The following is a 24,185-nucleotide window of genomic DNA, read 5'->3' on the forward strand; positions in this document are numbered from 1 at the left end:
TATTAAATGATTAATATTTTAAATGTTGGTTACTAGTTTACAACGTATGGTCAATATGAGCCACTGAATGTAAAATGATATAATTTAATTACACCAATTTGTAGAATAGTATATTATGCAACAAGTGTTATAAACAGAATTTCAGTCACAATCTGATTTGGCATGAGCCGAGCGAGTGCTTAATAAACGAGTGACCTATACAGTTTACCAAACGTGTTGAATACTATACTTTTTCTACGACCCATACTTTTTGAGTGCATTGTTACAAAACAACATGATGCTCTGAATTGACAAACGTCAAAATATCCTGGAAATGTCTGAAATGGCTCGGATCCGTGGGAAAGGAAACTCACCTTGTAATATGACACTTTCTGCATGCTAGATAATTGGGTATTTTTGAGAAGGGAGTAGAAAAAAGTAGCGGATACTGTTTAAAAACCTTACAAGCATTTTTATGGTTTTTTTAACGTTATATATTGGTTGGCTGAACACTTCACCAAAGGGACCTTGTTCAAACTGTAAATTCAAAAAACTATACTTTTTATATACTTTCTGTATAGCGTTGCCTACTATTGCACACCTTTACAAAAATTATTACTTCATTTTTTGTTATGTGTGTTGCGTGGTTAGAGAGTTGTTGATTTTGGGATGTGCAAGATCTCGAAGTAGCAATTGTTAACTTCTTAAAAGGTAGTTTCCAAGAACACAGAAATGGTGACTGTCTATTTTGGAGAATAAACAAACACATTGATAAGGATGACTTGTCAAAATAAAGTTAAGAAATCCTTAAAAAACATCAGACCAGATTATCCCTATTAAAAAATAAACAACTATTAACAAACAGGTTTTATATAAAATTATTTCAAGTAACAGGGAGGTTATCAATTTTTGAGCCAGTTTGAGACAAGTGCTTGATGACATCCACCCAATCCCAACCTCTAGGTTTTTCTCCCTTTCCATCCATTCTATTCCACTGCCTTCTTTTCTGAGCCTTAGTCAGTTGCTCCTTTTTTTCCTTTTTGGCAGATTGTGAAGGTTCTTGGTCTAATATGTGCAACTTTTCTACTTCAATTTCATTAATATTATCTGGTTGGTCTTTTATCAGTTCTTCAAATTTTTCTTTAACAAACTCAAACAAAGAATAAGTCATTGACATTCCCAAAAATTGCTGTGCTTCTGTTTTCACCAAATTAACTACTTTATCTTTAATGGAAGGCAGACTAGAAGCAAAGCAATCAAAAATATATGCATATTTTCTTCATACTACTTACACATGTTTGTTATAAAATAACTCCATGGAGATTTGTGGCAGCTCTTCAGGATATGTCTCTCCCCATTTTATTTCCAAAAGAAATGACTTCACTGTGTCGCTCACCCCATACTGTAAAATTGAAATGAAACCTAAAATATTTGCCTATATTGGGCATAAGAACTGGCGAAAAGCTTTATAAATAATTTCCGTTACAAGTACCTTATACTGAAAAGTATTTTGGGCAATCTGCTTAAAGCATTTATCGCCTTCATATATCGAAGCTAAAACTTCCCTTTCCTCTTGCTGAACTATCTCTATTTCATCCATGACTATATCTAAATGGTTTTCATTATTTTTAAACAAAGTTTTTAAAATAAATTAACAGAATATAGAAAAATCTTCATGCAACATTTTATTAGAAATGCCTTCACATAACCACCAAAACGAACGGAGCCATAGATAAATCTTCTTCTTTTATGCTTCTCCATTTGCTTCCATTAAAATCCTTTGTATTCGTCCTAAAGGCTTTGGTATCGGTTCAAATCAAGTCGTTTTTGTGTTACAAATATTTTGTGAACGTTTTAAAGTGTTTAATAGTCCGTTTTTTGGTCATACACATCGGTGAAAGTCCGGATGGTTCGTTGTGATGGCGGGGGTGGCCGATTTTTTTGTTGGACTGTGACCAATAGAAAAATAATCCTCGCCGGACATCGCTAATGAGCGAATAATCATAGAAGTATTGTTCAACCGTTTTGTGTAACTGTGTCTGTCGTTTTCCTTGCATGACATGAGAAAGTCAGAAGCAGAGAAATAGAAGTGGAAGTAATGAAAAAACATCTGTCAAATCAAATCCCAATCTAAAAAAAAGTTAATGTGCGGTGTACGGGTGTTGTCTTTCAATGAGTGTGTATTTGGTATTTATTAACTTTATACCATTCTTAAATGTTATAAACTAGTGCGCAAGTGAAATGGCGTCGTTGTCTTTACCGCGTGTTCTTCATCCACGGAAAACCAGCTTAGAAATCGAACGAGAAAATTTCGAAAAATCCCAGGTTGGTACGGATTCAATTTGTTGTGTTTACCATTCCTATTTTTGTGCAATTTTCGAACTTGGTGTAGGTGTATTTAGTAATATGTTCAGTATATGTGGGCATACCAAATGTTTAAATTTCACGTTTTCCCATTTTTAATTTATTTAATACCATATTTTTAGCTTAGGATAAACGTTTGGTTTAATATTTCATTCCAATGGCTTGGAGGTTATTTTTGGATAGAATGTTTACATCCTGTGCAGTGGAAAAACTTGTCATGTAGACAGGAAATAAAAATTAGGATCGTTTATTGAAGCAAAACATTTGCTTGGATTGAACACTGGCGACAGTAATTTTTTTTTATGAAAATGGTTAAACATAATATGCTAAATATATTTAAATTACTTTCTCAAAATGCTGATTTCGCATGTCTCATTTTGATTTCAATTTACTTGTAGGCTTGTTTTTCCAATTTTGTTAAATATATATTTAAGTTCAAGATAATATTGCTACACAATTAGGTAAAAGGAACTGATAAGATAAACTGGGTTGATTAGACTTTTAGTCAGTCAGTTAAAATCTTTTTTTTTTGTTTGATTTATAATCAAGAAATTTTGTGATATATTTAATTGCCTATACAAACCGCAATTCTTGAAATACCCTATCTAGGTATTACGAAGCAGCTAATAGGTATCCAAGTATATATTGTTTGCTTTTTATGCATGTAGCTATGCAAGACTAAATGTAAAGGTAACTCCCTAATTCCTGTGCTAATATTTTAGGTGGCCAATGCAGGTTGTTTGAGACTACTTACTTTTTATTTCAGATTTGCATGTCTGCTTAGATTAAACTTTTCCCTACTAATTGCATGACTTTTAATCCCTATGATGGCTAAGGAGTATACTCAAAGAGAATATGAGAAATATGTAAGTACTTTTATGGTGTTTCTGTATTGTTTTATTTTTGTGACGCTTTAATGTATTTAGCCACTGATAATGTATTTCTAATGAGCGTGTCAAGGACATTAGCGAGATTTGCAAGCTAATTAATTGTTTTTATACAAGTGCAGATGCTACTGTGAAAGGATATTTATATTAAGTTTATACAAAAATGTTGAAAGGATGTTCAAAGAAATAAATTAGCCATAGATAACTTCTATATACGTCACTTAAAATAATTTTAAGCTTCCCTATCCCTACCATTTTTAAAATGAAATGTAACTTTCACAATTTTTAATCAATTTGGACCTTCTAGGTCACCGATAATCATATTATACAGGAAGTTTCACCCGGAACTATATCTATTTGTTATAGGAAAATTATAACTACTAAAAATTGGAAAATTTGAGATTACTAAGCATTATATGTAATTGTATTTTTCAATTCCTCAAAAAATTCTACACATATTTGCAATAAAAAGATGTTGCGTCGATGCTTTGAAGCCGCATCACTGCGTGCTCTAAAAAAGAGTCATATTATAATTATTCCGCGAAAAACTTCATTCACTATGAGCTGAAACTATATACACACTACTAATAATTTATATAACGTTAATTATTTGTATCCGTCCACTAAATCGGTGGATTCTCTTGTATTCCTTACATTACTTTGATAGATTTCATTACGGAATTGTTCGACTGCGATTCAGAATGCAATTCCAGTGGCACATCAAAACGCTTCTGAATAAAGGGTTGTCTTCTTTCTTCTACATCCGCCAGGATCTTCAGGGCACGTCTCAACAAGGGAATCCCACTGAGCCCGATAACAAAACTTCTTCGTTACTGCAATGTATTTATTTTTAGCACATCTCTCTTGAAATGTACAAGCCTCGGCTGCTTTCACCTCGTCCATAGAGTTACTGGCTATATATGCTGATAACACAGCTGCTGATGAAGTCACCATGAAAAAAATGCTTGCAAGTTTCATTCATTTCGTGTAAGATAAACCCATTTGATTCGGGAAAAACTACGTGTTGTTCGATGTGAGCTAGTTCTTGTTCCTTTTCTCGTTTGTCATAAACTGATTTAGGACAGACTAGTTTGACCTGAAATCTGGTTTGAGGGATAACAGGTACAGCCGAGGACATAACTTGTATAAAATATGGTCGAGATTATCTGAATTCATCTGTGGACCCGAACTATTAGTAAAATTATTTAATTTAATCTTATATTAATTATTTAATGTAATTTGATTCACAATAATTAAATAAGTAATTAAATTTAATATTATTTAAGAATATTCGATAGGTTGCCAATTATTCCATAAAAGGCCTAGCAGATGTATGTAATATTATGTGATATAATTTATTTCATTAAACAATTCCAGATTTCCAACTTTGCCGGTAACTTGTCCATTTAAAAAAGAAACTATCCAATCAATTGAAAATGTGTTTTACTAATGTATACATAGATTGAAGTAGTGTGCTCTTAAGCCCTTTATAATAAAAAATGTATATAAAATTACGTCAGTTCATTGCACCGCCATAATGAAAGAAATCACATCCCTAGATGTTTCATGGGTGATACTTAATTTTATAACAACGGTGTGTCTTCCACCACAACCTTGCGCTTTCTCATCAAATGCGTGCCGTAAAGAAGGCAGGCACAAATTACCACCAGCAGGACGTTACAGACGATTCGATTCGCGTTCGCGGCGATGAAATAATCCGCCAACTGGTCCCCTTGTTCTTGGTAGTCGTGGAATAACTTCTTCAGAAGCGCGGTGGAGTCGTTCGCGTTCGCTTCTAATACCTGCCGAATCCGATTTTTCCGGATCTCCAGATTTTCGTAACGGTTCATCATGTATTTTAAAAAAGCGCGAAAATCCATCACCGACGGATCCTGCGAATCCATCCGCTCAAATGCGATATCTTCCTCGTCCCCGTTGTCAAGGCAGGAGATACCGAGCACGTTGCTGGCGTTGCGGACCTCGCCGTGAGGCACCTCTACGTCTGCTTTGCGCAGGTGATTGACGATTTTGGCCAGCCGTGCGCAGCTCCACGTCCCATTATCCACCGACAAGGTTTTCAGTTTGGGGAAATGGATGACGAGGAGTTCTGCGTTCAGGTTGCGAGTGTGGCAGCCGGAGATATTGAGTCTCTCGAGTCGGGTGAGCGGTATCACCATGTGGAAATCCAGCGTCAGTGCGTTGTGCGATAAATCGAGATATTGCAATGAAGCTAGGGGATCAAGCAAGCCGAACTGGATCGCGTGGATGGAATTGCGGGCCAGATTTAAAACCTAAAAGTTAATAGTTCCATGCTGTGGATAGCTAAAAAAGTAAATATAAATTTAACACAAACATTGCTTATTCAAACCCGAAAAAATAATTTGTTCCATTGTTAATGTTAACAACAATTCGCCACCATTACTTTCGTACTTTCAAGTATGAAAAGAAATACTGTTTTTTTTTTTTTGGTAAAGCGGTACAAACATTGCTAATACCATAAATTAATACTGGAAAAAATAGTCTAATCTATTACTAAGTAACAAATTCAAAGTTAATTAGTCCACCATTATTTTAGTCAATCCATATTACGAAATAAATTTAGAAAGTTACTCATTAGTTCAACTACTGCAAAAGGTTCTTCCTTTCAACAAAATTACTTAACACACTAGAATACACTGTTTTGCAATGAGGATACACTAAAAAGTTTAACACAGATAAGTCAACAAGCCGCAGGCAATCCTTGGCAATTATGGGAATTTAAAGAGCCAATCCTAGCGCAACCCGATATTTTACCATATTGGAAAAAGAATTTAAGCATCACACCGTACGTTTCTCCCTTCACCTTTAAAAAATATTTTATTTTTTTTATTGATTAAAGTTATTTCGTTTATTTTGATTTGGTAGGATCATCCGGCGACATTGCGATATATGAGTTACGAGATTCTCACCTTAAGCGTGTCGAGCGAACTGAAACACCCTACGGGCAGGCTGCGTAGTTTGTTGTCGTTCAAGTAGATCTCGGACAGGCTTTGAGCGTACGCGAACGCGTTCGCCTCGATGCTGGATATGACGTTGCGGCTGAGATCTATAATCATCAATGAACGTTGCGCGAAATAATCACCGATCTTCTCCAAGAGGTTGCCTGTCAGATTCAGGACAGCGGTCGGTCCAGTGGTATTCAACAATGCGATCTTATTGTGGCCTAGCTTGGCAGTTCGAATGGTGGGGTTTGACTCGATTAGTCTAATGACGTCTCTCTCAGTTAGCTCGTTGCCCATGAATTCTACTTGGAAGTAGGTTTGATCGGCAAAAAGTCCGTCTGGTAAATACGTTAAGCGGTTCCTACTGAGATCTATGACGGTAAGCCTCTCTAATCCATTGAACAAGCGTGAGTCTAAACGGGCGATCCAGTTGTTGGCGAGATTTAAAGTTTGAAGTCGCTGGAGGGGATGGAAAACCGACGGTTCCAACATCGACAGGTGGTTGTTGGGCAATTCGAGAACTTCTAACATACGTAAGTGATCAAAAAACCCCGAATCGATGATTTCGAGGTCCACCCCGTCCATGTGGAGAGTGCTGATGTTCGATTCGATCCCGTCACGAAGTTGGGTGATCGACGAATTCGTGACGTAGATTTTGTAGAATAATTGTTCCGACTTTGTAAATATTTCTGCCAACGTCGCGTTGTAACAACTAATCTTGCTTCCCGGGCAGAACAGATTGTACGAGTCGTCATCGTGGTTCCAACGGTATCTGCATCGTCTGTAGTAAAAGTCTGAGGACTCGGTCGCTTCCTTTTCAATACAGTCCGATCTCGCCCAGCCCCAGCAGATCACCGTGAGGATTAGGAATCTTGAGGAGATCATTTCCGCGAAACCCTGTTGTGAAAAAATATTTTCCCGGCAAAGCACAGAGCAATTTTTAATTTTTCATGCTTTTTATAAAATAATTGAGTAAATCAAATTTTGTTAATAATTTTTAAATTGTTTCAATTTTGTTTTGTTGTATCTTCACCGTTTACAAAGCTTTGTCCTACCGTTTGACAAAGAAAAAGAGGTTGAGAAATGTACATTTTGCATGGTTTTCATATCAGAATTTGATGAACAAAGTAATTATTAATATTAAATTAAAAACTACTATTTTAGAGAAATGAAAGCGACAAGAAGAAGATAAAACTAAAGAACTAATTCGACTAAATCGTCAATTACGGAATAAGATAAAGAACCAGCCATGTAAAAAATCTTAATCTATGGTAAATAATAAACACGTCCAGGAATTTACAGTCCATAATTGCACAACATTATCCAACTTTGGTAATTTCCAATTCAGAACATCCTAGTTTGTTGCATTGTTTTTCCAATTTACAGGACATTCCTTAAACACTAATTATATTTTTTTGATTGTGAGTGTTCGAAATTACTTGTGTAATTTTTTTGTAATGCAAATAACGAAAAGAGGTAAATTTGATATCATCATCATTTTTTCAATATCAAACTTTTGGAATAATTATTTAAAAAATATTAAATTATATTATAAACTCTTATACAAAATTAATTCATCACTATCATTTGCGTAAGTATGTCTTTGTTTTTGTTCGTTTTATTTAATTTAGCGTTAGTGTAAAATAAATAAAAAATTACACAAAATTGGGCGATCAGGTACAAAAATTTAAAAATTCTAGAAATCTACTTAAATTTACAAAAACAATTTCCACTTGAGGAATGTTTTCCATTCCAAGAGAACAACACGTTCCAACTTTTGCAGCCTTTTTCGAGCAGATACATGACGCCAACCTAATCTTTTTAGAACATCTATCTATTGGATTTATATCTGGGATGCGTGGTGGCCAAGATCTGGATGTTGATTTCATTTAAGTAATCCAAAACATTTCTCGCAATGGGGCCAGCTCGAGAGAGTCTCAGATTATATCTAAATTTGTTAATTTCCCTATTCAAGATTATTGTTTTTATTCAACAGAAAAATCTGGATATTTCATGCCTCGCCCTTCTTGAGATTTTTTGAGATAATCTTTAAATTTCGCAACTTTTCTTGCGGAGATTTGTTTGTCAGTTTATTTAAAAATAAGTATAAAATAGACGTTTTTTTTTAAAGCTTTCCTTATAATCGTCTTTATTAATATGGTAAATTAGGATCCAATTCATAAAAGGCAAGCTGTCATATTAAAATCGGTGATTTGCTTTTGAAAAAAATGTTTGTTATTATTTGTAAAAATGATCCGTTAAAAGACCTTGCAGTTAATTAATTTTTCAGCTATACTACATATTTTATATATTAGCATATTATGCAGCAAGTTTGATAAACGACACTTTAGTTAGTAGTTTGTTTTGTCACGAGTGATGCTCAGCGGAGCGGGTGTTTAATAAACGAATGACTACAGAATGAATATTAGTTTTTGGGTACATTTTTGCAAAACGACAAGTATACAATCACTGTGTGACGTGACTGTTAGAACTGAAAAACGTCAAAATATTATGCGTAGCTAAAATCTACCGAAAACATCCGATCGCTCCTAAATCCGTGACTAAAGTACCGGAAATGTCCTAAGCGGCTCGCGATCATGGGAAACGAAGCTAGGGTGACAATTCCTGCATGCTTGATCGGTTCATAATTGAATATTTGAGAGTAGGGTAGAGTAGAAAAAAATAATGTTAAACCAAAAGTAAAAGCTGGTTGGAATGAGCAATATTATTTTTGTATTTATATTTACGGTATACGAGGCATTTTTTGAATTTCAGAACCAGGCGCTCCAGAAGGCTATTAACGGTCAAGAATGCCCCGTAAAACAGAAACATGTGCGGCTGGCAATCATAGGCACTTTTCAGACACAGAGCGCGAAGATATTTTGGGCGTATGCGCTCAGATTACCCGCTATGGACGACCGGATCGTTGCCTGGAAGTTATGTCATGTCGTGCATAAGGTCTTGCGGGAAGGACATCCTCTATGTTTGGTGGACAGTCAGCGTCATCGTAAGGTACACTAATTAGTGACTTCATTAACATAAGATATTATTAAATGACAATCAATTTTCATAATTGGTATGGAACACAGTTAGTCGACTCTTTTATTGATTATGCTAAACGAAAAGTTATGTATTATTTATATTTCCTGGTCATTTCAGTTTGTCTGGAACTATCTTTAGACCAATTAAGCAAATTCTCAAGAAACTCGTTTTTCAAAATTTTAATTCGGTACATAATAAAGGTGTTGGGGTTCATTAGGAAATGATGTTTTTATGTTTAAAAAAATACATATTTAGGGAAACAAAACTAGGTTAGCCAGTGACAGTGACCATCAACGAATTAGTGAATGTATTAATTCTGATACAACTAATTTTTATTATTGTCCTAATGATCACTTAATTCCGCAAAGTCGTGTGTTGTAGTTCTTGAATTGATATTCAGAATCGAAAAAGGTTGATGATTTGCCATTGCAATTTTCAGTTTCGTGCAAAAGTCTGGTCCTGTAAGCAATAAACTTAGATTTAGGGAGCATGTTAGAGAGCCTATTTCTATTTCTAGTCTGTCTGCGGTATGTACCTAGGGCGCTGCATTCAGAAGTTTTGATCCATTATGAGGGAGTGCGCCACTCCCTCTCCTAGAAAAACCCTGTACTTTTAAGGAAGTATGGTGTCTCTTTCAGAGGAAGTATGGGGAGTTTGGATAGTTCCTCGTGCTCAATGAATTGAGCTCCTAATATTCTTAATCGACTGTCACCTAGCAGCTGCTTAGGACAAGAATTGCAGTTTCTTCCTATTCTAAACACAGCCTGCATGTGCTGTTGTCACCTACCCCCATCATAGGAGAGCCTGCTCTTGCCATACCAGAGCAGTTTCCGCATTCAAGCTGTTGAGACTGGATTTTATCTAATTCTTCGACAACTGACCTGCACAGGTCACCATAATGACCCCTTCCTAATTCACTAAAACATTATTAAAACTTAACTGGATATTCAGGGTTCCCAGTTGGCTAATTTCCTTGGTGACCAATTATATTATATAAAAAATATGATGAAATATGTTCATGATCATCTAATTAATATGAAAATTTCATTATTATCACAATTAAAACAGAATATATTAAATTCTTACAGATGGGATATTCCAGACAGGAAAATAACTTCCAGGTATTTTTTTAAATAAATAAAAATAAACCCAAAACTTATAACGTAGAAATTTTTTTTGTCAACTTAAAGTTATAACAAGCCATTAAGTATTAAAAAATTATAACTTGTGTTTTAAAAGCCCTTATGGAGTAGCTTGGTTGCGATTATGTATTTATTATTTATTGTTATTTATATTATTATTTTATTTATATAATTTGTTATATGTTTGTTATCTATAGACAATGTTTAAGGAGTTTTATCTGTAAATTAAAGATGCTACAGTCGGATCTGATTTTCACATCATTGGTTGACATCCTGCTTGGAAAGGCTCTGACACTTTAACAGTATCTTGAAAATTAATTCCCGGATAAGTGACTTTCATACGAGCATTTTTCTAGAGTTTGTCATGCAAATATTTTATTTTGTTGCTGTAATATGGTTTATGCAATTAACCTATTATTTTTAATAACGCCTAGAAAGGTAGACACCCGGTAACCAGGATGCTGTTCAGGTCTAGATGTGATTGCACACTTTGAAAGGCATAAAAACAAATTAGAAACATCTACTGGCAGATTAAACCACACCGAGAGAACATGCTCATCACGCAAAGAAGCGTTCTAAAATGATTACCTCATGTTTATATTTGCTCTAGAATATTGCTAGTTACATTTTGTGAAATATAAGAAAAGGATCTTTGTGTGTATTGTCCTGAAATTAAATTTCTCGATAAAGTTGCTGAGGCGTTTTATATATTTTAAAAGAGAAAGTCGTCATACGCAATTTTGATCGGTAAAATATATTTAATATATAAATATATTTATATTATATTTATATATACTTAAATTTATATATAATATATAAATTAAATTTATATATTATATATAAATTAAATTTATATATAATATATAAATTAAATTTATATATAATTAAATATGGCGCACTTTTCTACTTCATAATTAGCCTTAAACAAGAATTCGTATTCGACGCGGCTTGATAATATCAAAGATTAAAGTGTTAAGTTTTATGCTGTTTTATTGCTAAATACAAGGGCCGGGTAGCAAGTATTGTACCCTAACTTAATGAATTTTAGGATCTTGATGAAATAGGCAAACTTTGGGGCCACCTTAAAGACGGTTATGGCAAAATGATCCGATTGTACACGTCGCTGCTGATCAACAAACTGGAATTCCATAGGAGGAACCCGAGATTTCCCGGCCACTTGGGGGTGACACCAGAAGAATTGGAGAGTATTGGCGGCAATGATGTGAACAATTAGTAAGTTGATATTGATGGAATATATATATACTTGTATAGCTGGCCAATTTTTGATTATTGTTTCGTGGTATTTACTGATCCTTTCAAGTGATATTGTGTTTTGTGTTCCAGTTTCGACATGACAGTGGAAATGTTTGACTATTTAGATCACATATTAGCGCTACAAGAGACAGGTAACAAATATTATTGTGGTCATCCATGAAAATTTAAATAGATATACAGGATTATTCATTCTTCCATTAAAAGTTTATAATGTGTTGTTTGGTACAGACTTGAAATGTTAATAATTTTTTTTTAATTCAACTCCTTATAGATAAAGCACTATTAACAATTTTTAAATTTGTGTTTAAATTTTTCTTTTTGTAGTGAGAATTATAAAGACGGAACGTGTTATACTCATATGTCATTTCAGTTACGTCATTGACTGAAGATAGTAAAATAGACCAAAATTTTGGAGCTACTAGGGTACTTTTAGACTACTCAAAATAGCCAGTTTTGTTATTACATTTGTTAGTTTTCTCGCGGGACTAAGTCTCTGTTAGTTATTTTTTGAAAAGGCAGACACAAAGTTATAACAGAAACATTTGAACATAACGAAATTTAAGGCATAAAGCACGAACTATAAAAAATAAAAAACAACGCCCTGTATATATTTTTGGGTATAAAGTAATATAAGCAAAGAAAATTAAGCCTAGGCGATGACATTACTTCTAGTGATCACTAATTGGAGGAATAATCGATATCTTGGTCAATATGGATTGTAAATAATTATGCAATTATGCACAGATCAACCGTGCGGAAGTGTTACTTTAAGATGTCAGCTTATCGACGGTTTTGAGTCACTTAGGACATTTCCAGTACTTTAATCGCGGGTTTGGAAGCGGCCATATATTTTCGATAAAAATTTATTTTAAAATTTGTCAATTCTGATACGTCACACGTCACTCAGCGAATACATTCGTGCTGTTTTGCAAAAATGTACCCAAAAATTAATCGAAAAGTATAGTATGCGACATGTTGACAAACTTCTTCGGTCACTCGTTGAGCTCCGCTCCTGCCAAGTAAAACTCGTGACAGGACCCTTTGTGATAAATCTTTTTATTTTAGCTTTAATTGTTACTTTTCTGGACACTCTGCATTAAATACTTGTTTAAAATCACCTCCGTAAACTTATCTTAAATTAGTTTTGAAAACATCGTAGGTCCCTGCTACACATATAAATCTAAATTAATTTGGGGTCAAAAATTACTTCTTGATTTAATCCCTGACTATTAAGTTTTGTAAAATTAACTACTAATTTAAATTAAATAGTATATTATGCAACAAGTTTGGTGAGCCTCACTAGTTACTATTCTGATTTGGCACAAGCGGAGTGCGTTTATAATAAACGAGTATGTGAAGAAGTTTATCAACATGTTGCATGTTATACTTTTTCTACAAATATTAATTTTTGAGTACATTTTTGCATAACAGTATGACGTAACCATCAGAAATGATAAATATCAAAAGAAAATCCGTTAAGCTTAACGTGACATTTTGCGCACGCCTGATCGGTACACAATCGAGGTTTCTCAATTTATGAAAATATTTCGTAGGTCGAATATTTTGCAGGTGAGTTTAGTAACTTTAAAAATTTTAATTTGTTACCGGTATGGCTGCACTTGCATCTTTTAGAAATGTTGGATTATCAGACACTTCGAATTTCAGTAATTTTCGGTCTCAAGTTACACAGAACTAGATTTCAATTCAGATCCCGTTTTTTCATTTTAAACTTGTAAAAAAATAATCTACGACCGTTTGTACCAATTATTTCTTGAACCAGTAATAAAGTTATTGAACTTTTAATATTAATATAACGCACATCAACATTATTTCAGTTTTACTTTACTTAATTAATGTCTTAAACGATCTCTTTGTGTTTTTTTCAGTATTTAATTCCTTGGACAGAGCTCGGTCCAACTCAATGACAAGCCCGGGACAGTGTAGACTCGCTCCCCTTATTCCCTGTATACAGGACGCATCTAAACTTTACGACTACTGTGTGAAGATACTATTCAAGCTCCACATGATTCTTCCCTCAGAGGACCTTTTGTGCGGCCATAGGGAACGATTCGTTAAACAATTCAGGGGTTTAAAGAAGTTTTACGAGAACACTAGCAATTTGCAGTACTTTAAAGACCTGATCGCCATACCGCCCCTTCCAGATGTAAGTTTATTGCTCAACTTCAGTTGTTTCTGAAATGTTATTGAAATGTTATTCATAACTCACAATTTTGTTTTAAAAAGTATTATATTACTCTCACTTGTATAATTATTATTATTATATGCATATTTACATATGTATAATAGGAATAGATACTGCAGAGTTGCACCTGTTTCATCTAAAAAATAAGTAGAAAAGTGGGGTTTCTCAGAAAAGTTCAAATATTCTAGTGAATTTGGATAGATGGAAATCACTTCAGGGCAACCAATACTTGCGAAACTAGCGACTGGGTTCTTAAAATTCAATTTTAAAAAGATAGGTTTTCATAGTAGCTAATTATCCTAATTTTTCAAGAAATTAAAGACTGCACAAAATTTTTAAAATCGCAAAATAACGGCTAAAGATTTTTTAAATCGATGTTGTCCACACCAGGAGGGTATAACCAAGCACTCTAAACATTGGCAATTTTTTTCAGATTTTTTCAAGTTTTTAACCCCAGAATCTGGCAAAATAGTAATTTGATAATTACTTTCAATTTGATAGAAAGAAAGAAAGATGTAGCAAATGTTTCAATGTAAGCATAGGACGACATCTATAGGTCTGATAGTTTTGCTAGTTTTGATCAGTTATCATACGACGCCATGATTTCAGGGACTTTAGAAACCAAGCGTAAATTTCTTCGCATGTGTCTTCTGTTAAATACAAAAATTTAGTCCTTTTTAGTTTTTACTGACTGCTAGCAAAACAGCTATGACTTGCGTATATTTCGCCAAGTAGAATTTTAAAGAAAGCTATGTGTTTTTTTTTCATTTTGAAGAATCCGCCGAACTTTTTAATAGTGGGTGATTTCCGAACCTACGTGACTCAAGAGGTGGTAGTCCCGCAAGAGCCGGAACACGAGGATGAGCATATCGAGCCGATAAGCGAAGGAAACCTCATAGATACTACCGACGATGTTTCTGGAGTTGAGCGGAACGCCGAAGCGGTAAACGCGAATGTGATAATCCATCAGGAAATTATTCAGGAGAGAGAGTTTTTGAGGATCCAGTGCGAAAAACTCAGGTCAGAATATACTAAAGCAACTTATCGAAAAATATAGCAAGATGCGCGCTTTAATTTTTCACAGTGCCAAGTTTACGGGTTTTCTCTTTCTAAATCTAAACAAAATAATCTAAATTCTCTACACTGCAGAGTTTTTGTGTGTTACTGCCAGATTGAACTTGAAAATGTTTATGCATGTTGTGTCTTTTTGTCTTTATTGAAGTTAAACACAAAACTGGTACTAAAATTAAAAAAAAAACATTGCATTGGATTAGCGCGTAGAATATAAATTTATTAAAGAACCGGTTTTCAATTAATTCTCATGTCATAATTAAAAAACTCAATTTTTAAGGAGTGCGTTTTAAATTAATTGTAATACCGATTGCTTAGTTGTAACATTCAATTTGATTACAAAAATAAGTGAAATCATTTATATAATTCTACTAAAACGTATTCCATTAATAAAAAGAATTGTAGAAGTCACAATAAAGCCAAAAAAAATTGCAATTTTCTTTTTAAATGAGTCGTTTTTCTCTAAAAATATGTTATAATGTTTATTTACACTTTGGCTGTTCAAATAGAGGTTTACATGAACAACTACATATAATAATAGATACGAGATTTCCCAAGTTTTCTTAAATGTCTAAACATCTCTGAACTTAAAGAACGGTGGGAAGTTCTTAGGTTGGATGTGACATTGTTTCTATACTATTTTGTCAAAATATGTAAAAATCCCATTAAGTTTTCAGTTGGATGTGTTGAGATGGCTGTTTAAAGAAAAGGCGCAAAATGCATGTCGTTAGTGAAATATATAAATATATATATATATATATATATATATATATATATATATATATATATATATATATATATATATTTGAATATATTAAAGATGCCAAGTGAGATTTTGACGAAACGTCTGCAGGATTCGAGTCGGACTTCAACAAGCGAACGGATTATATCCCGGAATATAGTGTCATCACATATATATATATATATATATATATATATATATATATATATATATATATATATATATATATATATATATATATATATATATATATATATATATATATATATATATATATATATATATATATATATATATACACATATATATATATATATATATATATATATATATATATATATATATATATATATATATATATATAATATCATAAATTACATATATAGAAATCTTGCTGTAGTTAGTCTTCGGTAGCATATATATATAGGCCCCAGCAATATTTGTGAGTTCGTCTCATAAAGAATCTGAAATAAGTAATAATTTACTCTAATAGCATTATTGAACCCAATTTTTTATTTTTGCAGTAGATTAAGCTAATAAATGTTTTATTAATTATTTAATAATGCTTTAATAATTAAATTAACTAATATTATATAGAGGTTGAGAAATATTGAGGTTGTAAAAACGGTAAAAAGATAGCTCAGACCGAAGGGAATTTTCTTTTTTAAACAATGACTTGACTATTATGCATTTAAAACATGAGCATAGTTGATACCTTTCTATAACTTGTAGCAATAAAATATGTTCGGTGGCAATATCCTCACCTATGCGGAAATCTTAAAATGTTTTCGACAAAAGTGATTTTATAAATTAATTAATTAATCTCAATAAATTTACTACACAATGAACCGATGAACAAAGGAAATATTTTTCAAATTTGCGATTACGCATTAGATAGAGGTTTACTTATTGAACGACTTCATTAACTGCTTAAGTTTGCAGGTGCGAAATCAATTCATTGATGGCCAAAAATGAAAGGGATATTAAGACGTTGCAAAGTAGGATATCCGGTTTAGAGGTGGACGTTGCGGCGAAAGAAAACGAACTGATTCAAGAACGGCAAGCCAAGGAGGATCTTTTGAGTCAGTCGTCGGCCGTCGCCCAATCGCAAGACAGCGAGCGTAAGTTGAAAAATTTGCCGACTTTTGACGACTTAACTGTAGGAAACTTTCAGAAAGGGCTTTTCACGAAAAATTCGACAAACTCAAAGCCGTTTATGTCAAACTCCGTGACGAACACGTCACCGAAATAAGAAAGGTGTGTACGGAGCTGTTACTTAAAAATAAGTGTTTTGGCAATAGCGATTTTGTTGCAGAAAGCGGAGCTAGAAAAGAAATTATCGAACGCGCTCAAAGACCTCGAACGGATGACGGAACTGGAAGCGGAAAAGGGGCGCATCGAGGAGGTGGAAAAACAGAAATCTGATGAGTTGTGCGCATTGCAAAAGGACAAGGAACTGTTCCACATGGAGACTGAAATTCTGAAAAAGAGCGTGTCGGACGCTTGTAACGAGCGGAACGCCATCCAATTGGAGCTACAGAACATTCTTCAGGAAAAGGAGGATTTTAAGAAAAGGTCTGAGGAGCTGTCATATAAACTTATGGATTTGGAGAGAAGATTGGAGAACGGTAAGCAGGCGTTTTAGTGAATATATGGATTGCTACAATCTCTTAATCTTTGCTTTTGAACGTTAAATGATAATTTCGCCCAGCAAATGAAAGCTTTTTCGCTTTCAGGGCTTTCGTATCTAAAGAAATGCCCAAATCCCAGTGTGAGTGTGTAAGAATAGGTACACAAATCACCTCTGAGAGGAATAATATAAAACTCTAAATTATCGATTAAGTTTTATATTAATTAACTTAATAACAAATGACTATCACCTCTGAATTTTCCCAAAAAGAATCGATCGAAAAAGTTGTGCATTTATAATCTACTCATTCACAGAACAAAAGGATTTTGAACAAAATTTGCGGAACATCGTACGCAAGTCCGTAGAGAACTGTGAAAAAATATTGAGGCACGCGATCCATGAAGTCGACAATCCCGCATTGACGGCACTGACTTGCAGCCCCGATTATCTCAGAAGCCTCACTGCCGGATGCCGAGAAACGTTAGAAGAGAGTTTGAATGTCAGTTTCACCGACCATGCCGCCATCATCACGACGTCGAACAAGATAGCACACAGACATGCCATTTACATTCTTCAAGGTCGCGCAACGTGCAACACCAGCCCTGACATAAGTTTTGGTGAAAGTAAGTCATCTTTTAATTATATTGGAATTATTGAAACGACATCATATAATTTAATGCATTAGTCTCATGATCGAGTGGCAAATGGCAAAAATACTCTTTATAAAGGTAGCGGGATTGTATTCCTGAAAAATTTGGTATAAAATGCTTGACGTGCCATTAAACCAACAGGATTAAATAATGACAGAGAATAAGGTTTGTCAATGCTTATTATTTCTCTCCCCTCTCGTGATTTCCAATTGTCTCATGCATACCTTTGTTACATTGACATAGGGTGTGTTGTAAACCCATTGTCTACTGAATTGGATTTCATTTAAAAAGCATTAACTTGGACTACCTTAGAAGAAGGCAAAATGGTTTGACAAAAAGTTTTGCTTTTTAGCTTCTCTGTAATCAGTTTTTTAAAGTGCCCTTTGAAATATCTTTTCTAACCAAATATAAGCGCTTGTTTGTTTGCGGTTCTTAATTTTATTAAAGGTAATGTGGGTCTTTCACCTGCCAGAACAGCTCGTTTTTTGTAAGCACTAATTAATTCTTAGCATTTGTCAACATATTTGATACACGGGATAAGTTATTTTGTGTCCTTTATTTAAAATTTTCATTATTTTTGTAAATGTCAAATTTAGATAGCTGGTATTTTGCATGTGTCCATTTTCGAAATTTGTGAACTAATCCTGTGAGTGGGTCAAAACGCGGAAAAATGTAGAAATACCCTCTAATGATTGTTCAACTTAAAGATGTAAAGTTTTGTAAAATTGAATATGAAAAGTGTTTGTGTTTTTTTTTTACAGAAATGGCGGAAGCGTGTAAATTTCTCGGCGAAGTAATTCTCCGGATTTTGCTCAACTTAAAAGAATCTCAAAGCGCAGAACAGCTGGTTCAGGAGGCGCTGGAGAAACTCGAAGAAATCGCTAGTCTCGGCGACGGCATCAACCTGTCCAGGTTGGGCGAACAAGCCGAGAATCTGGCTGACATGTTGGACAGCGAAATGTCAGCTATGGACAAGGCGATCGAGGAAGCAGCCAACCGCATTCAGGACATGCTGACAAACTCAAGAGCGGCTGATTCGGGCATCAAATTGGAGGTGAATGAAAAAATTCTAGACTCGTGCACTAACCTGATGCAGGCGATCAGGATATTGGTGAAAAAGTCGAGGTTACTGCAGGCAGAAATCGTCGGCCAGGGCAGAGTAAGTTTTGCTAATTTATTAAAAGTTAGATGACGAAACGCGATAAAAGAAATATAAAATAGCAATATTAAGTCGGGTTTTAGAATAACCAAAATTTTAAAAGTGTAACTTTTCAAAGGAAAACAAACAAACAAAAAGGGCGTCACAATTTTTTTTCCGTTATTAATATAAACAAAAAACATAATGTAGGGTTAGTAGCCAAGTTTTTTTCCAAGTGACTTATACAACAAAACACTATCAATTTTCTGACATACATATACATCATATTTTTTAAAATAGAACACCCTGCATATTATATATGTGTTTAATAGAATATTCCAATTACAATGATGGAACATACTTTATACTTGTCCACTCGTTTTTGATAAATCAGCAAAAAAAGGAAATTTTTAGATAACTTCAGGGAGTGCTGTGACTGACTGCAACAACAATAATTATTACAAATTAAAGTAGAACAAAAATATTAAAAATGGCAAGATATACTAAAGTTCAAAATTCTTTATTCTAAATACTGCTGTATGTGAATACCATTTTCCTGAATACATTTATTATACACTTTAATGGTATAATGTCTTGCATTTAGTAAAGTTTGCGGATTGTGTCTTAACTGATTGATTGCCTCTGAAATCCTTTGCCGAAGTTCCACAACATTATTACAAGGAGTTCTGTGCACGTGATTTTTTATATGTCCCCAAAAGAAAAAATCCATTAAAGTTAAGTCGGGGCTGTTGGCTGACCAATCCATAGTTTCGCGGTTCCCTATCCCTATTTAGGGGTAAATATTCCATGTATTGTTCTTTTTGGTGCTCTAAGAGTTGCAAATAATTATCTCCGGTTAACTTTTGATCTATAAATATCCGATCCAAAACATGCCCATCTGTGACCGGGTTTGTTTTTCAACAAATTATTATTCTCATTAGGTCTATTTAAAAAATCCAAACAAAACTCCTTTGACATTGTTCTGCACTTAGTTTTTGAGTTTTACGAAATTTAAATGCTTTATATTTATATCTCTTCATATACTCTAGTAATAGTGCTAACTGGATATGCTTCATAGAATCCTAATATGTTTGCCATATTTTCATCATTTTAAAACATTAAGATTCCGACATACCTTTTTAACATTTAATACGTTACCGTTTTCCGCAAATTTCTTGGCCAGCTTTGGAAACATCTGTTTTGAAAGACCTCGGCTCCCTGGATGAAGTTTAATATTCTAACGACAAGCTGCAGTGGCACTTTTATTATTCAGGAAGTATACTATCACTCCTCTCACGGTCTAAAATATAAAGTGTGTTATATCGTTGTAATAATAATAAAATATGCAGGGTGTTCCATTAAAAAAATATATGATGTAAGCTTATATGTTAAAAAATTGATAGTGTTTTGTTTTATACGTCACTTGGAAAAAAACTTGGCTACTAACCGTACATTTTCTTTTTTTGTTTACCTCGATATCTCTAAAAGCAAAAAAGGCACAACCAATTAAAATGTTACCAAGATATTACACTAAAAATTGGAACACTCCTTAATTTGGTGGTGTCTAGGGTACAGCAAGCGCTAAAGAATTCTACAAAAGAAACCATCAGTGGACAGACGGGTTCATATCGGCCGCGAAGGCAGTCGCGGTAGCTGCCAAATTTTTACTGTAAGTTTGAATTAACGACCGTTTAGAGAAGAAATTGTTTGCGATCTTGTTCTTTTATCGTCTAGTACCGCAGCCGACAAAGTGGTGGTGTCAAATGGAAAACTAGAGCAATTAGTTGTCGCGGCTCAGGAAATAGCCGCCTCTACAGCTCAGCTGGTGGTGGCGAGTAGGGTGAAGGCCGATCGGAACAGCGACAACCTTCATCAGTTGACGCAGGCTTCCAAGGGAGTCACCACAGCTACCGGAACAGTGGTGGCGACGGTCAAAGATTGTGGACAATTGATGGACGAGGCCGGTAAGTGTCGAAAAGGCGCGTTATTTTATTTTTTATTTATTCCAGTGCAATATTTCTCCATTTAAAACTTTTGAATTACCCGCATTGCTTCCTTGTACCTTCCATTAGTTCACTATAGAATTTACTTCCTCCAATCATACTATTCTGGAATTTCAACATAGATTTCTGTATATATGTCTGTGTGTAAATAGTTTTCTGTATGTTCCCGCGATGCTTTGGTATCTTTTCTAAATATTTCTATTTGTAAACCATGATGTTATGTTAATTCGGTTATTATCCTAGTGTAATACTGTTTTATTAGGACCTACTTTGAATTACTTTATTTTTATTTTTTTGTATTATTACATTGATTTTAAATTTCACTTATCTGCATCCATTTCGGTTTTCACACAAGAGATAAGATTGAATCGACCTAAAGCCGATGCCTATCCTACAAGCTTACCCAGTTATAAGGCTAAGTATCGTGATATTCATACACAAATTACGAAAAATTTTATCACGCCTTAGGTTAAACCTAAAGTGCTACAAAATTACCCAGAGATTTTATAGGAAGGAAGCAAGATGCAAAATGGATGGAAAATCTTAGACAAATATGGCATTTCTTGTTCCTCACTTTGATTCAAATAGTATCTGTGTTACACTGGGTCGTTAATAATCTTCAATTCTATCAAGAGGTGTCTTTCTGTAACTACCCTTAACAAATGTTATTTTTTTCTTCATTTCACCATTTTGAAGTGCTTTAATATATTTTTTATATAATATCTACTAATATCTATCTTTTAAATAATATCTACATTTGGAGAATGTCATTTATTTACTTTTTATTATTATTTATCCACAGGCTTGCCAACCACAACACACTTTCTACAACTCATTAATTGCCGGTCATATATTTTTATGTTTTTAATTTCTTTTCCATGTTATTGAAATCTAGCTTTACCCTCCCTAGCAATATCCATGCAACGCCACGTAGGCAGTTTGAGCATATTTTCATGAAGTTACATCAAAATATATAACTCTCAATCTGAGTAGTATTTATTTTATTTAAAGGCTTTTAATATTAAATTTTATTACATTTCTTGTATTTCTATCTCTGTTGTGGATCGTGGAATGGAGGCAAAGTCAGAATTTTCTCTCAACATTTAATCTCTGTCCCTACAAAATTGTTGCTTGTTTGCTGATTAACTTTGCCACATGCTATGCGATGTCAAAAATTGCAGAGGAGTTGGATGTGTCGAATCTGACGTTGCACCAAGCGAAACGTTTGGAAATGGACTCGCAAGTGAGGGTGTTGGAGTTAGAGAAGGAACTTGAGCAGGAACGTTACAGATTAGCCAAACTGCGGAGGCATCATTACCAGCTGGCGGGCGAAAACGAAACTTGATTTTGTTTCAATAACCATTTTTTTATATTTATTATTTATTAACGATTGCTAGGTTTTAAGTGCTCCAAAGAAATCTTCGCGAACGGCATTAGATGTATGCGCAGGTTTACCGTGCTACAATATTTTATATGTGTATTAATTGATTCTAAAGGTAAGGTTTTTGAAGACAGTTTTTCTTCTATTATATATGGCTTTTTTTTTCGACGCCCTGCTGTCCTACTAATTATATTGATCCTTACAATTATTTTGATTTGAGGAGATTCTTGAATTCTTCAAAGGAAGTAAAAACTAATAAAGGCAATTAAAGGAATATTTGACCTTGAGACAAATAAAACCAGAAACTTGGCGACATGGTTCTCTAAACAATTATTTCTTTTGATGACATATTGATAATGACTGTACCTGGTTGGCAAGACCTCTTTCATGTATTTTTTCAAATAATTTAGTTTTTTTATCAGTCTATCAATCCGCGGTCCTGTAAGTAACTATTTGTCAACAAATTATTGACAGACCAGCCTATCATTTGCTGGTTCTTATTTCCGTGTAAGGAGTCAACCGAAGTAAGTTTACACAATCTGTCGAATTAACGTATTGGATATTGTTCCACCTGGGTGTGATGGCGCACTTTGAAAAATAGAATTATTTAGACCAGAAGTAACTATTTCCAACCATAGAGATATAGAGGCCCTGCCATGTTCATAAACAATTATGACAAAATTTTTGAAAAAGTACATTCAGCAACCAACATAGCTGACAGGTGCTCAATAAATTTGGATGCGGCATTTTTATGACAGTATTTCAACATATATCCAAATCCTATTAAATTTTCAGGCAAATAGGTGAAGAGTACCTTGTTCAAAAAAATACTGCAATTTCGTGAAAAGCAAAGTATTGAAAGCAATTTTTTTCCTATATAAATCACCTTCAAAATCATTTAAACACATTCTTTTCTTTACAGTTTTGATTGAAAAAAAAAGTGGAGGGTTATTTTGCGTTTTTGTCACAAAAACCCGAAATAACAATGCTACAGCCTGCCAGTATTCTGCGACAATAGGAATAACTTGGCTCGTTGTTGCCAATAATGCCCGAATTTTACAGACTAACAAAAATAAATCAATTTTCAAATATCACAGTTAACTATGGCACATCAATTTTTACTGTACTAACCAATACTGTTAGTATTCTTTGGTATTATGGCTACTATATAATCTAATGGCAATGTTTCTAACTAAGGAGTATCAGTGATGCTTCAATTGGAAAATGACGTCACTTAAAGCGAAAAGTCGAATCTTATGATCAGTCTGTGTGTCGATAGCACAACTCGCTTTCGACAAGAAAGAAAATATTTTCTGAACCCCAAGAAAAATAGATTTATAATTTTTAAAAACACTCATGCGGCGTAGGTGCAATTGGTGAACCATGTCAATAGATTCAGATTTCTAATTTAAGCATTTAGGTGAATTCTTTCCTAATGTGATGTGCTATGTTATTCAGGCTACGTCACGCAGGGTGTACATTGATGATTATTTTCTTTTTATTACAAAATATATACCCTAAGTTATTGAATTTAATGTGCATTAGTGTATTTATAATAATAATGGACGTAATTATGGACAATAAAACTTTAGTTAAAGTTAATCAGGATATTCTTAAAAATATACAATTATGCCATTTATTTTTATAAATATATATATATATATATATATATATATATATATATATATATATATATA

At 33.8% G+C, this 24,185-nt stretch overlaps 3 protein-coding genes across 6 annotated transcripts; 1 reads left to right on the top strand and 2 right to left on the bottom strand.

Moving 5' to 3' along the window:
* Nucleotides 1-817: 817 nt before the first annotated feature.
* Nucleotides 818-1,696, bottom strand: LOC132703548 (RWD domain-containing protein 4). Of its 2 annotated transcripts, none has more exons than XM_060672873.1 (3): nucleotides 1,472-1,696; nucleotides 1,272-1,414; nucleotides 818-1,220 (listed from the first exon to the last, which is right to left on the bottom strand). In XM_060672873.1, exons 1-3 carry the CDS (start codon nucleotides 1,577-1,579, stop codon nucleotides 863-865), a joined length of 609 nt encoding a protein of 202 aa, XP_060528856.1. In that variant the 5' UTR covers nucleotides 1,580-1,696; the 3' UTR covers nucleotides 818-862. The 2 variants fall into 2 exon arrangements, with proteins under 2 accessions (XP_060528856.1, XP_060528857.1); XM_060672874.1 differs by having other exon boundaries at nucleotides 822-1,220; nucleotides 1,272-1,381.
* A 355-nt stretch (nucleotides 1,697-2,051) lies between these two features.
* Nucleotides 2,052-22,636, top strand: LOC132703106 (huntingtin-interacting protein 1). 3 transcript variants are annotated; one of them, XM_060672173.1, is made up of 15 exons: nucleotides 2,052-2,304; nucleotides 3,110-3,209; nucleotides 8,987-9,223; nucleotides 11,444-11,628; nucleotides 11,740-11,801; nucleotides 13,557-13,834; nucleotides 14,649-14,893; nucleotides 16,629-16,807; nucleotides 16,861-16,943; nucleotides 17,002-17,314; nucleotides 17,631-17,939; nucleotides 18,728-19,125; nucleotides 20,673-20,773; nucleotides 20,839-21,068; nucleotides 22,289-22,636. In XM_060672173.1, exons 2-15 carry the CDS (start codon nucleotides 3,168-3,170, stop codon nucleotides 22,450-22,452), a joined length of 2,826 nt encoding a protein of 941 aa, XP_060528156.1. In that variant the 5' UTR covers nucleotides 2,052-2,304; nucleotides 3,110-3,167; the 3' UTR covers nucleotides 22,453-22,636. The 3 variants fall into 3 exon arrangements, with proteins under 3 accessions (XP_060528156.1, XP_060528154.1, XP_060528157.1); XM_060672174.1 differs by lacking the exon at nucleotides 2,052-2,304 and adding an exon at nucleotides 2,458-3,033; XM_060672171.1 differs by lacking the exon at nucleotides 3,110-3,209.
* Nucleotides 3,900-7,505, bottom strand: LOC132703107 (leucine-rich repeats and immunoglobulin-like domains protein 2). The gene is made up of 2 exons (XM_060672175.1): nucleotides 6,179-7,505; nucleotides 3,900-5,521 (listed from the first exon to the last, which is right to left on the bottom strand). The coding sequence occupies exons 1-2, from the start codon at nucleotides 7,094-7,096 to the stop codon at nucleotides 4,814-4,816; spliced, it is 1,626 nt and encodes a 541-aa protein (XP_060528158.1). The 5' UTR covers nucleotides 7,097-7,505; the 3' UTR covers nucleotides 3,900-4,813.
* Nucleotides 22,637-24,185: the final 1,549 nt, after the last annotated feature.

This window comes from Cylas formicarius, unplaced genomic scaffold (assembly GCF_029955315.1).
Source record: "Cylas formicarius isolate icCylForm1 unplaced genomic scaffold, icCylForm1.1 PGA_scaffold_6__28_contigs__length_40554024, whole genome shotgun sequence".
Classification (NCBI taxonomy): domain Eukaryota; kingdom Metazoa; phylum Arthropoda; class Insecta; order Coleoptera; family Brentidae; genus Cylas; species Cylas formicarius.

Excerpts from the sequence above, each read along its gene's own strand:
- LOC132703106 (XM_060672171.1), top strand. The coding sequence starts at position 2,221 with ATGGCGTCGTTGTCTTTACCGCGTGTTCTTCATCCACGGAAAACCAGC. Across the intron at positions 2,305-8,986 it reads AAAATTTCGAAAAATCCCAG|AACCAGGCGCTCCAGAAGGC; the intron begins GTTGGTACGGAT and ends TTTGAATTTCAG. Across the intron at positions 14,894-16,628 it reads ATCCAGTGCGAAAAACTCAG|GTGCGAAATCAATTCATTGA; the intron begins GTCAGAATATAC and ends TTAAGTTTGCAG.
- LOC132703107 (XM_060672175.1), bottom strand. The coding sequence starts at position 7,096 with ATGATCTCCTCAAGATTCCTAATCCTCACGGTGATCTGCTGGGGCTGG. Across the intron at positions 5,522-6,178 it reads GTTCGCTCGACACGCTTAAG|GTTTTAAATCTGGCCCGCAA; the intron begins GTGAGAATCTCG and ends ATTAACTTTTAG.
- LOC132703548 (XM_060672873.1), bottom strand. The coding sequence starts at position 1,579 with ATGGATGAAATAGAGATAGTTCAGCAAGAGGAAAGGGAAGTTTTAGCT. Across the intron at positions 1,415-1,471 it reads AAAATACTTTTCAGTATAAG|GCAAATATTTTAGGTTTCAT; the intron begins GTACTTGTAACG and ends TGCCCAATATAG. Across the intron at positions 1,221-1,271 it reads TTATTTTATAACAAACATGT|TCTGCCTTCCATTAAAGATA; the intron begins GTAAGTAGTATG and ends CTTTGCTTCTAG.